Source organism: Schistocerca nitens, chromosome 5 (genome assembly GCF_023898315.1).
Source record: "Schistocerca nitens isolate TAMUIC-IGC-003100 chromosome 5, iqSchNite1.1, whole genome shotgun sequence".
Classification (NCBI taxonomy): domain Eukaryota; kingdom Metazoa; phylum Arthropoda; class Insecta; order Orthoptera; family Acrididae; genus Schistocerca; species Schistocerca nitens.
Window position 1 is genome coordinate 707,679,442 of NC_064618.1, and position 21,911 is coordinate 707,701,352.

At 42.9% G+C, this 21,911-nt stretch overlaps 1 protein-coding gene across 4 annotated transcripts in view; it reads left to right on the forward strand.

The window, feature by feature from the left end:
• LOC126259978 (uncharacterized) overlaps positions 1–21,911 on the forward strand; it is a 694,543-nt gene that overhangs the window by 571,559 nt on the left and 101,073 nt on the right. For all 4 annotated transcript variants that reach the window (XM_049957109.1, XM_049957110.1, XM_049957107.1 and 1 more), the window contains exon 2: positions 1,965–2,146. In XM_049957109.1, coding sequence (XP_049813066.1) covers positions 1,973–2,146 — 174 coding nt within the window. In that variant the 5' untranslated portion in view covers positions 1,965–1,972. The remainder of the gene's footprint in view (positions 1–1,964; positions 2,147–21,911) is intronic.

Sequence of the window (21,911 nt, forward strand, 5' to 3'; positions counted from 1 at the left end):
TGCCGAAACTGCTAGCACATAGAAGTTTATAAAATAAAATAAATTTCTACAATACATACGGCTGTTTCAGGACGATTGATTCACGGATCCACTTATATGGCTCCTTCCGTGTATAGCGATTTTACGACTATGACGAGTGGGGCCTGAAGATGGCATCAATGTAATGCCGAAACTGATAGCACATAGAAGTTCATAAAATAAAATAAATTTTTACAATACATACGGCTGTTGGTAAATTATTGCATCAAGAAGTTCATACCAGCCGTCGTCCCACGATCCATAATGGATGAACGAAGATTTAATAGAATGAGAGGGAGAGAGTATCCTAGGTTCCTTAGCATAGGTGATTTGTAGGAAGTGAATAGGGTTCAGTTACTTAAGAATTAAATTTTAAAAAGTATTTTCACAATAGTTTAACCTTCTTCCGAGAAGTGTATTGCAGTGGATGTTTTTCCTTGCGAGTCAGTAAGTACACCCTACACTCTACGACTGGCGCCCGCAGAATTTTTTCCAAAAGATTCAAAACTCCCCATTTTGAGTATAACTAATTGGGTGAGCTTGAAAACGTGTCATGCCCCAAGAACCGTAAACAATTTTGTTCTTCAGGAGTTTTATATGAACTGGAACACTAAACTAATTGCATTAGTTGAACTGCCAATGTTCCTCCATACTTTGTGGTTCAAAAATGGTTCAAATGGCTCTAAGCACTATGGGACTTAACATCTGAGGTCATAAGTCAAAAAAATGGCTCTGAGCACTATGGGACTCAACATCTGAGGTCATCAGTCCCCTAGAACTTCGAACTACTTAAATCTAACTAACCTAAGGACATCACACACATCCATGACCGAGGCATGATGCGAACCTGCGACCATAGCAGCCTCGTGGTTCCGGACTGAAGCGCCTAGAACCGTTCGGCCACCGCGGCCGGCATACTTTGTGGTGTTTCTGTACTTAACTAAGTGGCCCTTACTCCTGATTCTCCTGTGAACAATATTATTCTTTAATGATAACAGTTTCGCTATTTAACTGACGGTTAAAGAGGACTATAGAGCCTAAACTGCAATAGGGACTTAAAAGTGTTATGTCCTTACGGACTCTATGGCTATTTCGAATATGTCGCTATTTTCAATAGTTTAACCTTTTTCGGAGAAGTGTCTTACAGTGGCTGTTTACCCTTGCGAATCAATCCTTGCACTAAACGACTGGCGTCCACATAAAATTTTTCCAAATGGGTGCAAGGGTCAAAACTCCCATTTTGAACATAACTAATTCGATGAGGTTGAAAACATGTCATGCCCCAAGAACCATAGATAATTTTGTTCTTCAAGAATTTTACATAAACGCGAACATTAAACTAATTGCATTAGTTGAACAGAAAACTGCCAGCGTTCCTCCACACTTTATGGTGTGTCTGTACTTAATTACGTGGCCCTTACTCCCGATTCTGTTGTGAGCAATATTATTTTCCCAATTGACTGATGGTTAAAAAGGGCTATAGAGCCTAAACTGCAATAGTTATTAAAATGACTTAAAAGTATTATTTCCTTACAGACACTATAGCTATTACGAATCTATCGCTATTTTCAAGTGAGGGTGGGGATTCTTTATTGTCCTGTGGTAATCAGCCACACTGCATGCTGTAGCACATGGTAAGTACGTCATGTCAATGCCGTTTATATCGTATGTCAAACCACTATTAGCTTCCTGATCAACACCAGTCCAACTCTGAACTTAAGACGTGATACTTATTTCACCGCAGACGCAGTATGAAATGACTATAGAGCTGATATTGCAATATTGTCCAGCAGGAAGTTTGGGAGCATTCAAAATGTGAAACGTTTATCATGAAGAGAATTCTACTCGACTTTGACTCCGAAAAATAGTTAAATTATCGAAAAATATTACGCGTTTCGCCAGCATTGTGCTGCACCATCCTCAGGGTGCAGGGGCGCTTGTTGCAGGTGCAGCGATGGCAGTGCAGCTGCTGGACGAGGACCACCTGGCGATCAGCGCTATCGTCACGGTGGCCATGCAGCTCATCTTCTTCGCGGTGGCCGCCACCTTCCAGTTCGACAAGCTGACCGACTTCGCCGGCGGCACCAATTTCATCATCATCGCCCTCCTGACATTCTTTTTGGGTCAGGTAATGCCGCACCACACAAGACACCACTACTAGGTTTAACTTTCTGTTGTAATTTTCTCGCTTTAAGCCTGAGTATGGACAATAGAAAGCAGGTTAAATATTAACGTTCCGTCGATGATTACGTGATTATGGACAGACCAGATTCTCTGATGAGATGTAGGCGCCCCGGTGGTCCCGGTCGCCTACGGTGGACTGGAAAGCTGAGCGGTGACCTCTCCAGTTGTCAGGATACTAGGAAATGACTGTGGACGCGTCAGAAACGCCACAGAAACATTATTAATTCATAACATCTTTATTCCTGCCGAGTATAATGTGGCCCGTGTAACACAGGCTGGCTGAGCTTGGTGATATCAACGACCTTCCCCAAGTCCTCGCTGACTCATAGCGATGACACCAGCTCCGGGCCGCACCAGTCTTGCTAGCGCAGCGCCGCGTGCTGTGACGTAGCGTGGAATGCCCTTACTTCGGCCGCGCGTGGCTGGCGGCGCCCGGCTGGGCGGCCAGCTTGGCTGTGGACAGGAGGCCGCTGCACGTGGAAGCTCCGGGTTGGAGTCCCGGCGCTGTCGGAACGGGAGGCGTTCTCGTAGTGCGGAGTGTACTCAATCCCACCCCGTCTTCTTCCTTGCTCCTCCTGGTGGCTCGTCCGCGGTGAACGGGCGGAACGGGCTGCAATCCCCCAGCGTCGTTGGCTCACCCGGTTGTTACAGCGGATGCACAGGACCTAGGCCCCGCACTATCTCGACGGCGGCTCACTGATGTGGTCAGCATTGGCGGCGAGCGAGTCTGCCACGATGTCTGCTAATCCTGGGTTGATGATTGACAGCGGCAGCAGAGAGGACCAGAGCTGGTACTGTCTCCTCGTGTCTGCTGCTGGATGGGCCGCCCTTACTGCAACATCTCCTTAATAAAGACTAACATGTTGATCACCGAGCTGAGCGCTACGCAGCGTCCCAGTACACATCTAACTGCAAGTCTAACTGCGAGTGCCTTGTTGCTATCAAAGCTGGCGTATTTAAAGGAAGCACGAGCGACGTCCTGATGTCATGCTCGTTTGTAATGAACGCATTCGTTCCACTTATACTGCTGATTCATCTGTCGTACTCGCCCCTTAGGTGTTCTTGCGACAGAGTTACGTGTTGTTACAGCTGACTTATGGGAAGTTGTGAAATGCAGTACAGCTGACGCTATACCTCTGTCTTACACTCTACGAAAGTCTCCGTCTAACACAAACCCGCATGCTAAGCAATTCTCTCTCGCCAGTTGTGTGTAACCATGCCATTGCCCCTGTGTGACGACACATTGCGATATAAGTGCAATCCTCTTACCTCTTGCCTAACCTACTGCCTCTGGCTCTCGGCATAGGCAATGAAACTTTGTCAATATTCCACGTTTCCAACTCTTTACTATTCCGCGACACTACAGGGACGAGACTGGAGGGTTCATCCATACGTCTTCTAGTGGCGCACTGGATAAACATATTGTTATGCCTTTGTCACTACCTTCTGATAACACTGCTGTTTGTATAAACTGTCTCATTTTCAGACTCTGGGTGAACGAGATGTGTGCTATGGTGCGACACTTGACTCGCAATCGTGAAGAGGGGTTTCAAATCGCCTTCTGATCATCTAGATTTAGATTTAACATGCTAATGCCGTGGTGATTTCTTTGAGAAAGGCACAGACAATCGTCTTCCCTTGGCCTTCACAAAACTGTACTTCTGCTCCGCCTCTAATGCCGAAGCAGGTAGCTCAACACTTCTCTGATGGACTCTTGAGTATCGCTCATCAGTCTGGGGCTCTTACCAGATTCATTCGATAAAAATAATAGAAGTCCAAAGAAGACCAGTGCATTTCGTCACAGGTTCGTTTAGTTGACACGGAAGCGTCACTGAGATGCTCATCCATCTCCAGTGGCACACGCTACAAGAGAGGCGTTGTACATCAGGTTGTGGCTGACTTAAAATTCGGAGAACACATTTTCCTAGAAGGATCAACTAGCGCATTACCTTCTCCAATACGCATATAGATGTGGATAGAAATGAAGAAGTAGATGAAATTGTCGTAGATGTGACAGACCACAATCTTCCATCCTTTCTTCCTTCTTGACCACTAAACAAGGCGTGGCAAAAAAAAAAAGTTCAAACGTGTGTGAAATCTTATGGGACTTAACTGCTAAGGTCATCAGTCCCTAAGCTTACACACTACTTAACCTAAATTATCGAAAGGACAAACACACACACCCATGCCCGAGGGAGGACTCGAACCTCCGCCGGGACCAGCCGCACAGTCTATGATTGCAGCGCCTTATAGTGTTCGGCTACACCCGTGCGGCCAAGGCGTGGCCATTATGACGGCTTGTACATATGTTCGCACTTGAAAATAACTCACAGGTCATACTACCTGGCATTGCAAATATAAATACAACAAAACGAAATTTACTCCATCTAACAACTGCAAATGTGGAAAGGATTGATTACTAAAAATAATGGTTGTGGTCGTGAACCCAATGGCAACTAAAATAATGGAAGAATGGCGAAGATACTCAGCCATGTGTCTTTGGCAAAGGAACCATCCCGGCTTTCTCAGTAAAACACCAAGTGAAACTATAAGAAACCTAAATCAGGATAGCTAAGCGGGTTTTTGAACTCCGATCCTCTCGAAAATAAATCCAGCTCTATCTGATTAGTCATCTCGTTTTATACTGCTTTTAAGACAGTTTCTTCTGTACATTCAAAGTAGAGATTATCACCCACTAAACATGATGCGTTGTTTGTGAAGTCATGTTTCGTTCTACATTTTATCCGGCTACTTGATTTCAGTTGCGAGTGAAAAAGTTTTTTTAATCCTTTCTTATCTATCAAATATGTCTACATCCACAGCTTAAGAAGGTCGATACAAATGTCTTCACAAAACTAATTATTTCGTGTGCTTGTGTGTGTGTGTGTGTGTGTGTGTGTGTGTGTGTGTACGCGTGGAGGCATACGCTAGTTGTGATGATGTTACTTTTATTCTTTAAAGGGCAGCTTTTCACAACGTTTCTTCTTTTAATAGCCATGATACTGCGTAAGGGGAGGAATTTGTGGATTCAAAATGAAATAATGAAGGCTACAGTTAAATGTCTCTTCGACCGTATTTGGAGTTATTTCTCCTTCGTTCAATTCAATTGTAAGACTGGTTTTCGGTCCGAATTTATCTTTATCTCAAGACACCTTCAGTTGTTCACAAAAACCCGTGATTAACTTAATTAATATATTGAGCATAAATTTTGATTCTGGCTGAGGTTTCGCCACATAACGACAATCATTCTGTTGTGTTGCGCATTTAGACGCATGAACTTGGAACTGTTGACCGGTTTTTACGGAAAGAGCTAAACTTTTAAGTTAAAATTGTTGCTGATAGTAGGTTGTGCTGATTATCTATTGAGATTTAAGTGACTCTGACAAGAAACAGACTGACTGAGATAGATTTTTAAGATCTATGCACTATGCTTATAACAGAAAAATTTAACGGCACCTACGAAGTGGTCTTTAGATAAGGTTTATTCCAGACTTTGTCAGGTATGTTTCGTACCTCTGCTTATGCAGGTCTCCGTCTACTTGCGGAATTACTAGATTGAAGTTGTGACTCGAATTCTGACTGAATAATGTATACGAGGAAAGTTTAACAGTTCGATTATTTGATCCGCAAAAGTTAGATTGATAGACCTTGTCATAGATGGTTGTATATAGCGTCCATATCTGACCGTTATATGCGAAAGCCGGGGAGAGGCTTAGATCAACTGCTCATTCAAGGAAATTGAAGTGGGATTATTTTCTTGACTTGCCTAAATGTTTGTAAAAGCAATTCGCGCGAGTCATCGAGTCCAGAAAATGTCGCAAAGGTGAGCACAGGAGATACATGCCAGATATTTTTCTCTGAACTACTTTGCGGTAATAGATGGGAATAGCCATTCTTACTACTGTCCATAAGGTGAGCGCAAGCAGAAGGGAATACGGGTCAGTCTACCACACAGGCGCAACCCGTCACGACCGCAACTACCTAATTGAGTCTTTCCGACGGCATGAAGTAATTAAAGAAGAGATTGGTTTACTTAAATAAGATTTTAGCGTTTAACGAGGTCTTTCGCCGGTTCACTTACTGTGGTCTGGTTTGTGACAGCTCTGAAAGTCTGAGACAATAGCTCTTCCATATATCTTAAGGGAAACGGCGTCATCTCCTGCTTGCGTCTACATTGCGCAACAGAATTTAAGGACAACTTTTTCGAAAGCCCGCAATTCCCACACACTGCGATGTTTATGTTTGAAATTTAGCTCAAAGGTGAGTACAACTTTCCTCTGTAATGGTGCAAAACCGTGGAGTCCTGCGACAGTACGTGGTCGGCACATCAGAAAACAATGCCACACCTCAGAAGTTTATGTGACATGTAATGTGGGTTAATGGTGTCATATTGGCACCGAATTTCACGTCAATTCTACCCATCGCCACCGTGAGCACGTCACACTATGTGAAGGTCGTCACAGCCCTACTTACCCAAATTTCGTCCCTTCTTTTAACGCCTCTGCGATGGAGGTTAGAACAGCGACGCAAAGCATTGAAATCACGCAGTTTTGTTACGGGTGGCCGAGGAAAACATTCCAGATACGCTGTCGCTCAGAATCGGCAGGAAATGTCTTTGCTGGTGGTGGCATAAAGAACCTCAATGAAACCACCCCTTTCCCTGAGGTTTTAATTCCCACACAGTACGCGGTACGGTGTGCAACAGGAAGATGTCCTTCACAGCCTTTGACACTGCTGACAACCTCATGCGTTTCAATCCTTCACTGTGGGGCTGCATCCACATATAACGTGATCGCACCCGTTTGGAAGTGCAGTACGATTGCAGTTTTTTTTTCTCTTGTACAGGCTGGAACCACTATCGATCATTCAAAAAACATTCGACGAATTTTGAACTGATCTGAAGCAGCTAAGTCTGCTTCTGCTTTTTGAGAACTCCTTTTTTTTTGTCCTCATGTGACGTGATTATTGGGAGATGCGTGAATAAAATGGGAAAGAGTCCCTCTAAGATTGCCCAGTTTGGCAAAACCTCTATGGCACCCGCCCATCTTTGTTGATAATTTTAAAAATGTACCTGTACGGGCAGGACCCATGACGAAGGTCTAACCGCTTGCAAACCGACAACCCATTCGCCACTTTTCGATTCCAGATGGCCTACTATAAGTCGCAAGAGCAGCAGTGCAGCGGACAAAGAGCAGCATCGTAGCCTGCCTGCAGGCGCCTGGTACCCTCGTCACGGGATCTGTCTGTACAGGCACGTTTTTGAGGCCCCCGACAAAGGCGGATGGGTGGCACCGACCCTTTTACCGAAACGGGAGGACATAAAAGGAACCGTTGGAGTTTTATTCGCGTAGTCGCACTCTGTCCGCCTCTGCCGCCGTGATTTCGCTACAGGAAGGTGCGAAACAGGTGGGATGAAAAAGCTTAAATACTAGGGCAGTATCTCAACAGAACTCGAACTATTCGAACTGTTTACGTCACAGTTGTAGATGAAGATCAAATACGAGATATGATACTGCGTGAAGAGTTTGACAGAGCACTGAAAGACCTGAGTCGAAACAAGGCCCCGGGAGTAGATCACATTCCATTAGAGCTACTGATAGCCTTGGAAGAGCCTTTCCTGACAAAACTCTACCATCTGGTGAGCAAGATGTATGAGACAGGCGAAATACCCTCAGACTTCAAGAAGAATATAAAAATCCCAATCCCAAAGAAAGCAGGTGTTGACAAATGTGAAAATTACCGAACTATCAATTTAATAAGCCACGGCTGCAAAATACTAACAAGAATTCTTTACAGACGAATGGAAAAACTGATAGAAGCCGAACTCGGGGAAGATCAGTTTGGATTCCGTAGAAATGTTGGAACACGTAGGCAATACTGACCCTAAGACTTATCTTAGAAAATAGATTAAGGAAAGGCAAACCTACGTTTCTATCATTTGTAGACTTAGAGAAAGCTTTTGACAATGTTGACTGGAATACTCCGTTTCAAACTCTAAAGGTGGCAGGGGAAAAATACAGGGAGCGAAAGGCTATTTACCATTAGTACAGAAACCAAATGGCATGAAGACAAGCCGTGGTTGGGAATGGAGTGAGACAGAGTTGTAGTTTATCCCTGATGTTGTTGTCCGCAGCTCGTGGTCGCGCGGTAGCGTTCTCGCTTCCCGCGCCCGGGTTCCCGGGTTCGATTCCCGGCGGGGTCAGGGATTTTCTCTGCCTCGTGATGACTGGGTGTTGTGTGATGTCCTTAGGTTAATTAGGTTTAAGTAGTTCTAAGTTCTAGGGGACTGATGACCATAGATGTTAAGTCCCATAGTTCTCAGAGCCATTTGAACCATTTTGAACCTGATGTTATTCAATCTATATATTGAGCAAGCAGTAAAGGAAACAAAAGAAAAATTCGGAGTAGGAATTAAAATCCATGAAGAAGAAATAAAAACTTTGAGGTTCGCCGATGACATTGTAATTCTGTCAGAGACAGCAAAGGACCTGGAAGAGTAGTTGAACGGAATGGACAGTGTCTTGAAAGGAGGATATAAGATGAACATCAACAAAAGCAAAACGAGGGTAATGGTAATGGAATATAGTCAAATTAAATCTGGTTATGTTGCGAAAATTAGATTAAAAAATGAGACACTTAAAGTAGTAAATTAGTTTTGCTATTTGGGGAGCAAAATAACTGATGATGGTCGAAGTAGAGAGGATATAAAATGTAGACTGGCAATGGCAAGGAAAGCGTTTCTGAAGAAGAGAAATTTTTTAACATCGAGTATAGAATTAAGTGTCAGGAAGTCGTTTCTGAAAGTATTTGTATGGAGTGTAGCCATGTATGGAAGTGAAACATGGACGATAAATAGTTTGGACAAGAAGAGAATAGAAGCTTTCGAAATGTGGTGCTACAAAAGAATGCTGAAGATTAGATAGGTATATCACATAACTAATGAGGAGGTATTGAATAGAATTGGAGAGAAGATAAATTTGTGGCACAACTTGACTAGAAGAAGGGATCGGTTGGTAGGGCATATTCTGAGGCATCAAGGAATCACCAACTTAGTATTGGAGGGCAGCGTGGAGGATAAAAATCGTAGAGGGAGACCAAGAGATGAATACACTAAGCAGATTCAGAAGGATGTAGGTTGCAGTAAGTACTGGGAGATGAAGAAGCTTGCACAGGAAAGAGTAGCATGGAGAGCTGCATCAAACGAGTCTCTGGACTGAAGACCACAACAACTACACAACGTCACAGTTCTGGAAATCTCTGGTTCTGTACGATCTTCCGATTACCCCGCGAACAAAAGACTATTGTCTGTACTATGTCCATGACCAGTCTTTAATGTACTATGGATTGTAATAGTAAACATAACTGAGAATCACGGACTACAGTATCTTCTATGATGCAGGCAAACTAATAAATAAATAACGCCAACTAATAAATAAATAAGAGATTTCAATCGTGATTCTGTCGAATTCTCGAGCTTTGGTTCGTCCCGCAATCTAGTGACGTCTAATGGTAATATCTCCAAAACTGGTCTTGATGTGGTAATTTATTCTCACGATAGCAATTACAGACTGTTTACCAAGATACATTTCGTTGGTTATGCAAATAATTCTTGATTAATGTTCTTCCTTGTTTCATCTGAATGTTGCCATTCTTGTTGCCATCTGAATGTTGCCATCTGAATGTTGCCATCTGAATGTTGACCTGTGACTTTTTATGTGCTGTTACAACGGTATTTATACAAAGATTAAAATGCTATTTAGCTGTCCACATGCTAAATCGTTTGTCTTGCCAAAAAATAAAACAGTGACTTGGTTTAGTTAAGTAACTTTTTTCAGAGGACAACATTTTCGCATTTACCTGTTACCTCTACTTAAAAATCAGCATAAATGTTTACATAAAATTCCGGAATGAGATTCAGAAGGAGAATCCCAAGGAAATGTAATACATCCACATAAGAAATGGCTTATAAAACAATTGCTCGACCGATTATTAAGGCTGGGACCCTTGTCAAGCTGCATTAATAGAAGAGATTGTGAAGATTCAAAGAATAGTGGCGCTTGTCTGCACGGTAATCATTTAGTCAGCGCGAGAGAGTTACGAAGACACCCAAGTAATTCCTGTGCCAGACGGTACGAGAGAGGTGATGTGCACCACGAAGAGATAAACTAGTGAAGTCCTGAGAGAGAATATTCCAGGATGACTCGGGAAACGTGTTACTTCCTGCTACAAACGTTTTACGAAATGACAACGACAAGAAAGTCTGCTAAATTGGAGTTCATACGAACGTTTACCAATAATTATGCTTTACAAGCGCCGTTAGTAAAGATACGAGGTGTGGTTTCCGTTCCTGGAGCGCCGACACCTTGCTGTTTGAAGCGCCGTCCAGCACGGGGATGACGTCGCAGGGCTCCCCGCTTTCGCTCCATTACAGAGAAAGGTAGTACCCATCTTTGAGCTAGATTTCAAACTTAAATCTACTTCTACATCTACATCGATACTCTGCAAACCACATTCAAGTGCCTGGCAGAGGGTTCATCGAACCAACTTCACAATTCTCTATTATTCCAATCTCGTATAGCGCGTGGAAAGAACGAACACCTATATCTTTCCGAACGACCTCTGATTTCCCTTATTTTACCGTGGTGATCGTTTCTCACTGTGTAGGTCGGTGTCAACAAAATGTTTTCGCATTCGGAGTAGAAAGTTGGTGATTGGAATTTCGTGAGAAGATTCCGTCGCAACGAAAAACGCCTTTCTTTCAGTGATGTCCAGCCCAAATACTGTATCATTTTTGTGACACTCTCTCGCATATTTCGCGATAATACAAAACGTGCTTCGCTTCTTTGAACTTTTTCGATGTACTCCGTCAGTCCTATCTGGTAAGGTTCCCACAATGCACAGCACTATTCTAAAAGAGGACGAACAAGCGTAATGTAGGCAGTCACCTTAGTACATCTGTTACATTTTCTAAGTGTCCTGCCAATAAAACGCTGTCTTGGTTAGCCTTCCCCATAACATTTTCTATGTGTTCCTTCCAATTTAATACCTAGGTATTTATTTGCATTTACGGCATTTAGATTAGACTGATTTATCGTGTAACCGAAGTTTAAAGAATTCCTTTTAGTACCCATGTGAATGACCTCACTTTTCGTTATTTAGGTTCAATTTCAATTTTCGCACCATTCAGATACTTTTTCTAAATCGTTTTGCAATCCGTTTTGGTCTTGTGATAAGTTTATTAGTCGAAAAACGACAACGTCATCTGCAAACAACCTAAGACGGCTGCTCACATTGTCTCCCAAATCGTTTATATAGATAAGGAACGCCAGAAATCACTTCTGTTTTACTCGATGACTTTCCGTTAATTACTACATCTCTGACAGGAAATCACAAAACCAGTCACATAACTGAGACGATATTCCATAAGCACGCTATTTCATTACTAGCCGCTTGTGTGGTACCGTGTCGAAAGCCTTTCGGAAATCCAGAAATAAGGAATCGATCTGAAATCCCTCGTCAATAGCACTCAACACTTCATGTGAATAAAGAGCTAGTTGTGTTTTCTTCGAGGTAATTCATAATGTTCGAAACACAATATATGTTCCAGAATCCTGCTGCATATCGACGTTAACGATATGGGCTTGTAATTTAGTGGATTACTCCTGCTACCTTTCTTGAATATTGGTGTGACCTACGCAACTGTCCAGTCTTTGGATACGGATCATTCGTCGAGCGAACGGTTGTATATGATTGTTAAGTATGGAGCTAATGCATCAGCATACTTCGAAAGGAACCTAATTGGTATACAGTCTGGACCAGAAGACTTGCTTTTATTAAGTGATTTAAGTTGCTTCACTACTCCGAGGATATCTACTTCTACGTTACTCTTGTGGCAGCTGTTCTCGATTCGAATTCTGGAATATTTACTTCGTCTTCTTTTGTGAAGGCATTTCGGAAGGCTGTGTTTAGTAATTCTGCTCTGGCAGCACTGTCTTCGATAGTATCTCCATTGCTATCGCGCAGAGAGGGCATTGATTGTTTCTTGCCGCTAACATACTTCGCATACTACCAGAATCTCTTTGGATTTTCTGCCAGGTTTCGAGACAAAGTTTCGTTTTGGAAACTGTTATAAGCATCTCGCATTGAAGTCCACGCTAAATTTCGAGCTTCTGTAAAAGATTGCCAATCTTGGGGATTTTGCGTCTAGTTAAATTTGGCATGCTTGTTTCGTTGTTTCTGCAACAGTGTTCTAACCCGCTTTGTGTACCAAGGAGGATCAGCTCCGTCGTTTGTTAATTTATTTGGTGTAAATCTCTCAATTGCTGCCGACACTATTTATTTGAATTCAAGCCACATCTGGTCTACACTTATATTATTAATTTGGAATGAATGGAGATTGTCTCTCAGGAAGGGGTCAAGTGAATTTTTATCTGCTTTTTTGAATAGGTGTATTTTTCGCTTATTTTTGGAGGATTTGGGGATTATAATATTCAGTCTCGCTACGACAACTCTGTGTTCACTAATCCCTGAATCGGTTTTATGTTCGTTACTAACTCAGGATTATTTGTTGCTAAGAGGTTAAGTGTGTTTTCACAGCCGTTTACTATCCGCGTGGGCTCATGAACTATCTGCTCGAAATAATTTTCAGAGAATGCGTTTAGCACAATTTCGGATGATATTTTATGTGTACCTCCGGATCTACCAACTATTATCGTATGAGTCGGTTACGTGTTTGAAATCAAATTCATGTTTTCTTTGAACCTTTCAACTACTGTATCATCTGAATTGGGAGGTCGTTAAAAGGATCCAGTAATTATTTTATTCCGGTTGCCAAGAATGACCTGTACCCATACTAACTCACAATGTCGCAATGTGTGGGAATTATATGCTTTCCAAAAAGTGATCTTTTATTTGTGTTTCGTGGTGTCCATATATACCCCGCAAGACACCTAATAGTGTGTAGCGGATGGTATCACTACCTTTTTCCCCATCCCTTGATCCCTTCGCTAATGGGGAGTGGGAGGCATAATTGTCGGTAAACCTTCACCTTCGTATGAACTCTAATATCTCGGATTTTCTCGTAGTCCTCATTTCGTAAAACATATGTAGTAGAAAGTAACGTGTTTCCCGAGTCATCCCACAGAAATGTTCTCTCTCGAGATTTCAGTAGTAAATCTCTCCGCGATGTTCAACACCTCTCTCGTACCGTCTGGGCAGGAATTACTTGAGTGTCTTCGTAACTTTCTCGCGCTGACTAAATAATTCCGTGAAGACACGCGCGAGTCTTCGTTGAATCTTCAATGTCTCTTCTATTAATACAACTTGATGCAAACTGATGGGTCATACTCAAGAATCGGGCAAAAAAGTGTTGTTTAAGTCATTTCTGATTTTGACGTATTAAATTTCATTTGCGATTCTCCCATTTAACCTCATTCCGACATCTGCATTTCCTAAAATTTATTTTATGTGGTCATTCCAATTAAGAAATGGTTCAAATGGCTCTGAGCACTATGGGACTTAACATTGAGGTCATCAGTCGCCGAGAACTCAGAACTACTCAAAACTAACTATCCTAAGGACATCACACTCATCCATGCCCGAGGCAGGATTCGAACCTGCGACCGTAGCATTCGCGCGGTTCCGGACTGAAGCACCTAGAATCGCTCGGCCACAGCGGCCAGCTCCAATTAAGATTGCTCTTTAAGCTTACTCCTAGGTATTTTACAGCAGCTACTGTTTACACTAATTTATCGCCAGTATTATAGTCGAACATTAATGGATTTCTTTGTATATTAATGACCAATGCATTACATTTATTTATAATGAGTTTGAACTGTCAGTCCATGCATCAGTCATCAATGCTTTGCAGATATGTAGATCTCCTTTGGTTGTTAGCTGACACACTCGTGTGTCAACGGAGCGGCACTTCCAGAAATTCACCGCTTCATTCGTAATACAGGTAGATCAGAAGTTACTAAACAGAAGTTAAACATTAATATTACATTCTTACCCGGAACTCAGACTTGTGCCTTTGCTCTTCACAGACAATTCTCTACCAATTGAAACATCCGAGTACCCTTACGCTACCTTACCTAAAGTCCATGGTAGAAATGGAGGTTTGGGTATATGATAGTTGATTACATCTCTGGTTGTACGTAAATAACTTTACGTTTTTTTTAAGCTGTCACAGTAACTTGTTACTTTTTTAAATTATTTAATAAAGCAACCTGTGGAGAGGTATGACTTCATCATTACGTAATACAAAATCATTGAGCTTAAGTAGACATATATCTTCACATATTACCTTTTAGGGTCGACTGCGCTGTGGATTACTCTATTCGACCGAAATAAGCATGCTCTTGTGGCGTACACTCCTTCCATTACTGTCCACAGCTCGTGGTCGTGCGGTAGCGTTCTCGCTTCCCGCGCCCGGGTTCGATTCCCGGCGGGGTCAGGGATTTTCTCTGCCTCGTGATGACTGGGTGTTGTGTGATGTCCTTAGATTAGTTAGGTTTAAGTAGTTCTAAGTTCTAGGGGACTGATGACCATAGATGTTAAGTCCCATAGTGCTCAGAGCCATTTTTGAACCTTCCATTACTGTGGCTTACCCGATAATTATTGTGCAGTGCTTTTACACGTGTGAAGTACGCTGGTGATGTTACAATTGTAAGTGGAGATTTTAACTTACTGGCTATAGACTGAGAGACTCAAGTGATTACTATAAGTAGCAGAGACAGATAATCGAATAACATAGTTCCAAGTGCTTTATCCGAAAATTACCTTGAGGACTTACATCATCGACACGTGAAGATAATGCCTTAGACCTCATGGTGACAGATACACCCGAACTTTAAAACTCAGAAAAGGGAATCAGTGATCATAAGGTCATAACAGCATCACTTAACACGGCTGTAAATAGGAACACAAAGAAACTATTGGAAGATCTTTCTTTTTAGCAAAAGCAAAAAGAGACAAATTTCAGATTACCTGACCCATCAACACGAAAATTTCATCTCCAGCACTGACAATGTTGACCGTTAATGAACAAAATTCAGGAGCATCCTACGGTACGCTCTACACGGGTATGTGAGGGATGGAAAAGACCCGCCGTCGTTCCACAACAGTGTTAGAAAGGTGCTACGAAAGCAAAGAGAACTTATAAGTTCAAACTTCCGGTCTGAGAGGCCGTGGTCGATCTGTAAAACTACTTCTTCCTGACGTTTCGTTGCCAACTGCGGGCAACATCTTCCACGGTGAGTCAACGACTGGCTGCAGACCGTTGACGTCCCGTTTATATTGAGCGCATAGACGGCACCACCATACGTCACATGGGGCCGACTCTAAGTCTGTCTCTGACTAACGTCATTATTTTTGATTGAAGGCAATTGATTGTCACGTCGTGGGTGCAAAATCGACCGTCATATCTTATCTAACTTCAAGCCTTCCTCTTTTCTATTAAAATTAGTCTCTGTTAGTGAGACGAGTGTGCTAGCCAGGACATTATTATGCACGCATGTATAGAGAAGCTATAGAAGTTCAGAAACACCACAATAATTTTAATAGAAAAGAGGAAGGCTTAAAGTTGGGTAAGATATTGCGGTCGACTCTGCACCAACGACGTGACAGTCGATTACCTTCAATCGAGAATAATGACGTTAGTCAGAGATAAACTTACAGTCGGCCCCACGTGACGTATGGTGGTGCACTCTATGCACTCTATATAAACGGGACCTCCACGGCCTGGCAGCCAGTCGTTGACTCACCTCGGAAGATGTTGCCCGCAGTTGTCAACGAAACGTCAGAAAGAAGTCGTCTTACAGATCGACCACGGCCTCTCAACCCGGAAGTTTTAGCTAATAAAGACGCCCGCCATGAAAGCCTGCACATTATGAAAGAGATCTTAACTGCAGATTTAAAGCGGCGGCGCTTGAACCAAGGGTTAGCCGGTTCGGATCTTGGTGATGGGAAAAAAATTCACTGCCAGTATTTGGTCGGCAAGGGGAGGAGAGGTGGTGGTGTAAAGTTCCTGATCATCAGACTTTGCGTCAGCGTCCTGGTGTAAATACCAAACCTCTCCGCAGTGTCTCATGAAGTCAGAGCATGTGACACTATTGACGGCGATCCGTCCGTCGGATAGGGACGTTAAGATTGGCGGCCCCCTCGGTGCTATTCGCGAGGATTAGGCTATGTGCCGGCACCGACTTCCGCCCTCAGCCTTCTCTCATCATCGTCATCATCATCTTCATCATGGTCTCGGGTAAACACAAGAAGGGCTTCAGTCATAAATGGTGTAGGCTGAACACACGAAGAACGTAGGTACAGGAACTATTGGTATAACTATTATAAACCGTCGTAGCTGTGTTGGGCAAGTACCAGAGCTCCAAGCGCTAATAGAAAGCACTGATGCTCAAATCGTTATAGGCACTGAAAGCTGGCTAAAGCAGGATATAAGTTCAACCGAAATTTTTGCGAAAAACCCAACTGTGTTCCGAAACGATAGGCTAAACACGGTTGGCGGTGCCCTGTTTGTTGCTGTCAGAAGTAATCTAACTTGTCGCGAAATTGAAATAGATACTTCCTGTAAGTTAGTATGGGTAGAGGTTATTGTTGGCAACCGGAATAAAATAATAATTGGATCCTTTCACCGACCTCCCAATTCAGATGATACAGTTCCTGAAAGGTTCAAAGAAAATTTGAGTTTGATTTCAAACACATGCCGACTCATACGATAATATGTTGGCGAAAATACATGCTCAGTTCCGGAAGTACACATAAAATATCATCCGAAATTGCGCTAAACGCATTCTCTGAAAATTATTTCGAGCAGTTAGTTCATGAGCCCACGCGGATAGTGAACGGTTGTGAAAACACACTTAACCTCTTAGCAACAAATAATCCTGAGTTAGTAACGAACATAAAACCGATTCAGGGATTAGTGAACACAGAGTTGTCGTAGCGAGACTGAATATTATAATCCCCAAATCCTCCAAAAATAAGCGAAAAATACACCTATTCAAAAAAGCAGATAAAAATTCACTTGACCCCTTCCTGAGAGACAATCTCCATTCATTCCAAATTAATAATATAAGTGTAGACCGGATGTGGCTTGAATTCAAAGAAATAGTGTCGGCAGCAATTGAGAGATTTACACCAGATAAATTAACAAACGACGGAGCTGATCCTCCTTGGTACACAAAGCGGGTTAGAACACTGTTGCAGAAACAACGAAACAAGCATGCCAAATTTAACTAGACGCAAATTCCCAAGATTGGCAATCTTTTACAGAAGCTCGAAATTTAGCGTGGACTTCAATGCGAGATGCTTATAACAGTTTCCAAAACGAAACTTTATCTCGAAACCTGGCAGAAAATCCAAAGAGATTCTGGTCGTATGCGAAGTATATTAGCGGCAAGAAACAATCAATGCCCTCTGCGCGATAGCAATGGAGATACTATCGAAGACAGTGCTGCCAGAGCAGAATTACTAAACACAGCCTTCCGAAATGCCTCCACAAAAGAAGACGAAGTAAATATTCCAGAATTCGAATCGAGAACAGCTGCCACAAGAGTAACGTCCTCGGAGTAGTGAAGCAACTTAAATCACTTAATAAAAGCAAGTCTTCTGGTCCAGACTGTATACCAATTAGGTTCCTTTCGGAGTATGCTGATGCATTAGCTCCATACTTAACAATCATATACAACCGTTCGCTCGATGAAAGATCCGTTCCCAAAGACTGGGAAGTTGCACAGGTCACACCAATATTCAAGAAAGGTAGTAGGATTAATCTACTAAATTACAGACCCATATCGTTAATGTCAATATGCAGCAGGATTCTGGAACATATATTTTGTTTCGAACATTATGAATTACCTCGAAGAAAACGGTCTATTGACACGCAGTCAACATGGGCTTAGAAAACATCGCTCTTGTGAAACACAACTAGCTCTTTATTCACATGAAGTGTTGAGTGCGATTAACAAAAGATTTCAGATCGATTCCGTATTTCTGGATTTCCGAAAGGCTTTTGACACGGTACCACACAAGCGGCTAGTAGTGAAATAGCATGCTTATGGAATATCGTCTCAGTTATGTGATTGGATCCGTGATTTCCTGTCAGAGAGGTCACAGTTCGTAGTAATTGACGGAAAGACATAGAGTAAAACAGGAGTGATTTTTGGCATTCCCCAAGGTATTATAGGCCCTTTGCAGTTCCTTATCTATATAAACTATTTGGGAGACAATCTGAGCAGCAGTCTTCGGTTGTTTGCAGATGACGCTGTCGTTTATCGACTAATAAACTTATCAGGAGACCAAAACGGATTGAAAAACGATTTAGAAAAAATATCTGAATGGTGCGAAAATTGAAATTGAACCCAAATAAAGAAAATTGTGAGGTCATTCACATGAGTACTAAAAGGAATTCTTTAAACTTCGGTTACAAGATAAAACAGTCTAATCTAAATGTCGTAAATTCAACTAGATACATAGGTAGAACAATTACGAACAACTTAAATCGGAATGAACACATAGAAAATGTTGTGGGAAAGCTAACCAAAGACCGCGTTTTATTGGCAGGACACTTAGAAAATGTAACAGATCTACTAAGGAGACTGCCTACGCTACGCTTCTCCATCCTCTTATATAACACTGCTGCGCGGTGTGGGATCCGTACCAGATAGGACTGACGGAGTACATGGAAAAAATTCAAAGAAAGGCAGCACGTTTTGTATTATCGAGAAATATGGGAGAGAGTGTCACAGAAATGATACAGGATTTAGGCTGGACATCATTAAAAGAATGGCGTTTTTCGTTGCGACAGAATCTTCTCACGAAATTTCAATCGCCAACTTTCTCCTCCGAATGCGAAAATATTTTGTTGACACCGAGTTACAAAGGGAGGAACGATCACCAAGACAAAATAAGGGAAATCAGAGCTCGTACGGAGAGATATAGGTGCTCATTCTTTCCGCGCGCTATACGAGATTGGAATAATAGAGAATTATGAAGGTGGTTCGATGAACCCTCTGCCAGGCACTTAAATGTGATTTGCAGAGTATCCATGCAGATGTAGATGCAGATCATAATGATCATCATGCAACACGAACATTAAATTGCACTACATTCCACACCACACACACACACACACACACAAACACACACTATATACACGTAGTATTACTTATATTGCAGTGGAGCACGATGTAAGTAAACAAACAAAAAAATGAGAGTTAAAGGTAGCCACAGCCTCACAGACAAACAGAAACCAAAGGAAGCCAATGTTAGCGTAAGGAGGGGTATGCGCAAAGCGTTTAACTAATGACAGAAAATGCTAAGATATTTTGGCCTTATGTTAGATCAGTAAACGGATCGAAGCCCTTTATCGAGACATTCAGAGATTGTAAAGGCACTGAAATAGAGGATGACACAAAAAAGGAGGAAATACCATACATCTTTCTCCAAACTTTTTCGCAGAGGGAGATCGCAATATACTTCTTTTAAGTAGTCGCACGAACGACAAAACAGCACTTACTGAATAAGTAGAAAAACAACTGAAATTGCTCAGCAGTGGAAAGACCACTAACCTGACGGGATACCAGTTCGATTCTACATAGAGCATGTGAACGAACGTGGCACTCCTCTAGGGGAGGACGAGAAAATTGTCCCGTCGACAACGAGGTCATTTAGAGACGGAGCACAAGCTCGGATTAGTGAAGGATGGGGAAGGAAATCGGCCCTGCTCTCTCAGAAGAACCATCCTGAAGCGATTTAGCGAAATTACGGAATGCATAAATCAGAATGGCCAGACGCGGGTTTGAACCGTCGTCCTTCCGCATCTTCTAGGACCAGTGTACCACAGGTCTCTAGGGGAGAGAAGAGTTCCTAATAATTGAAAAAAAGACTGTCTATTCCTGTTTTCAAGAAAGGTCATCGGACAGACGCACGTAACTATACAGTTATATTTCTGATATCGGCCTCTTGTAGAATGTTGGAACATGTTATAAGCTCGCGAATTATGACTTTTCTGGAGAGCGAAAACCTCCTCTGTAGTAATCAACATGTGTTCCGAAAACAACTCACATATGCAACCCAGCTCGCTCTTTTCGTCCACGAGACCCAGAAAAATAGGTTGCAAGGAGAACAGCGGTGAACAGCCAAGTACACTGGTGCGTAAACTTAGAACGAAAGTAGCTTTTGTATGGTGTTTCACTGCCAAGCAGCATAGCTCGATGAAAGTTAGATCATACATAGAACTGGTACAGTGTAGTACAGCAGATAACTGAAGGTTACACAACGAGACGAACAGAAATGACACTTTTATTCAGAAGACAATAATTACACTGAAGTCGCCGCGATTTGTGAAGACGAGACGTGGTTCTTCAAAGGGTGTGTGATCGCCACGGAGCACAACGTGGCCCCAAGTTAGCCGCAAAGTTGGCAAGCAGCTCTTATGGTCGGATGTTGCGTTCCTTCACCAGCGCTGTTCACAACTGTTGGATGGTCGTCGGTGCATGTGAACATGCTACAATACGTCTCCCCATTGCTTGTCAGACGAGCTAGATGGCATTTAAGTGGGGGAACGGATACAACAGTGGATTCGTCGAATATCTTCTCTTTCCAGTTGCGCTATTCGATGTGGTCGCGCACTGTCATCCATAAAAATTAACTCAGCGCCGAGTGCTCGTCTCAAGAGACGCACATGGGGAGGGAGTACAGTGTCATAACAACGCTGCCTTTTTAGTGCAACGTGTTCAAGGATCTGGAGGGTCGTACGCTCACAGCAACATTATGCCTCCCCGCACCACAATACCCAGAACACCAAAAAGACTATGTTCAAGAATGTTCCTTGGCGCATTACTTATTCCAGTCTTTCGCTATATCAGGGTACGCGCAGAATTACAACTCAAGCAATCTGCTCTCATCTGTGACGGGCACGAGATCCCACTTCCCGTTGGCCCAGTCCCTGTGCTCGCCGATGTGCTTGTGTCAACACAACGCAAAGTATAGGTCGTCGGCCAAAGGGACCACCCCCATGCAGCCTCCGTGTCACTGTGGAGAGTGAGAGTGGACACCTTGCAGTCCTGTTCAATGTGTTACAACTGCCCCCGTTGTTTGCCGTGGCTCTCTTCTTGCCTGTAGCGGACATCTGCTGCTGTGGTTGACCCTGGTCGACCACCTCTTCTCCTTCGGGCAGCAGCGCCTATGATTCGGAAGGCCCCCATGCACGAGGAACATTACCATGAGAAATACCGAACTTTTGGGGTACACTCGACACATTTCGTCCTTCTTCCAGTTTCCCGATGATTCTTCCCCGTATGAAGTCATTCAAATGTTGCCTCCGGTCCATGTTGTAACGGAGAACAACACAGAAGTGCGCCGTAACAGCTCGTTGATTGACACACACTGTCTTTTCCTGTTCCTTTAACTGCCTCGTGTTGCGGGGCCAGCCCTATTTGGCGCTACAGTCGCGCTGCCCTCTCGCCATTGACGTCCAACTTTCCGTGCACGACTGGGAGACCTCTGGCGACATGGTCCCGCACTTCCATTCAGTTACTTTATCAATCTCGTCCTTAAGTTTTGCAGAGCAGTGTAGTTTTGAGATATCACGACAACTTTCTCAGCGAGAACTTGCTGCTAGTCAAACCATGTTCTGGACTTTGTCAGACATAATGAATAGATAAGTCTGTCTTTGTGGTGGGGAGTGGATTTGA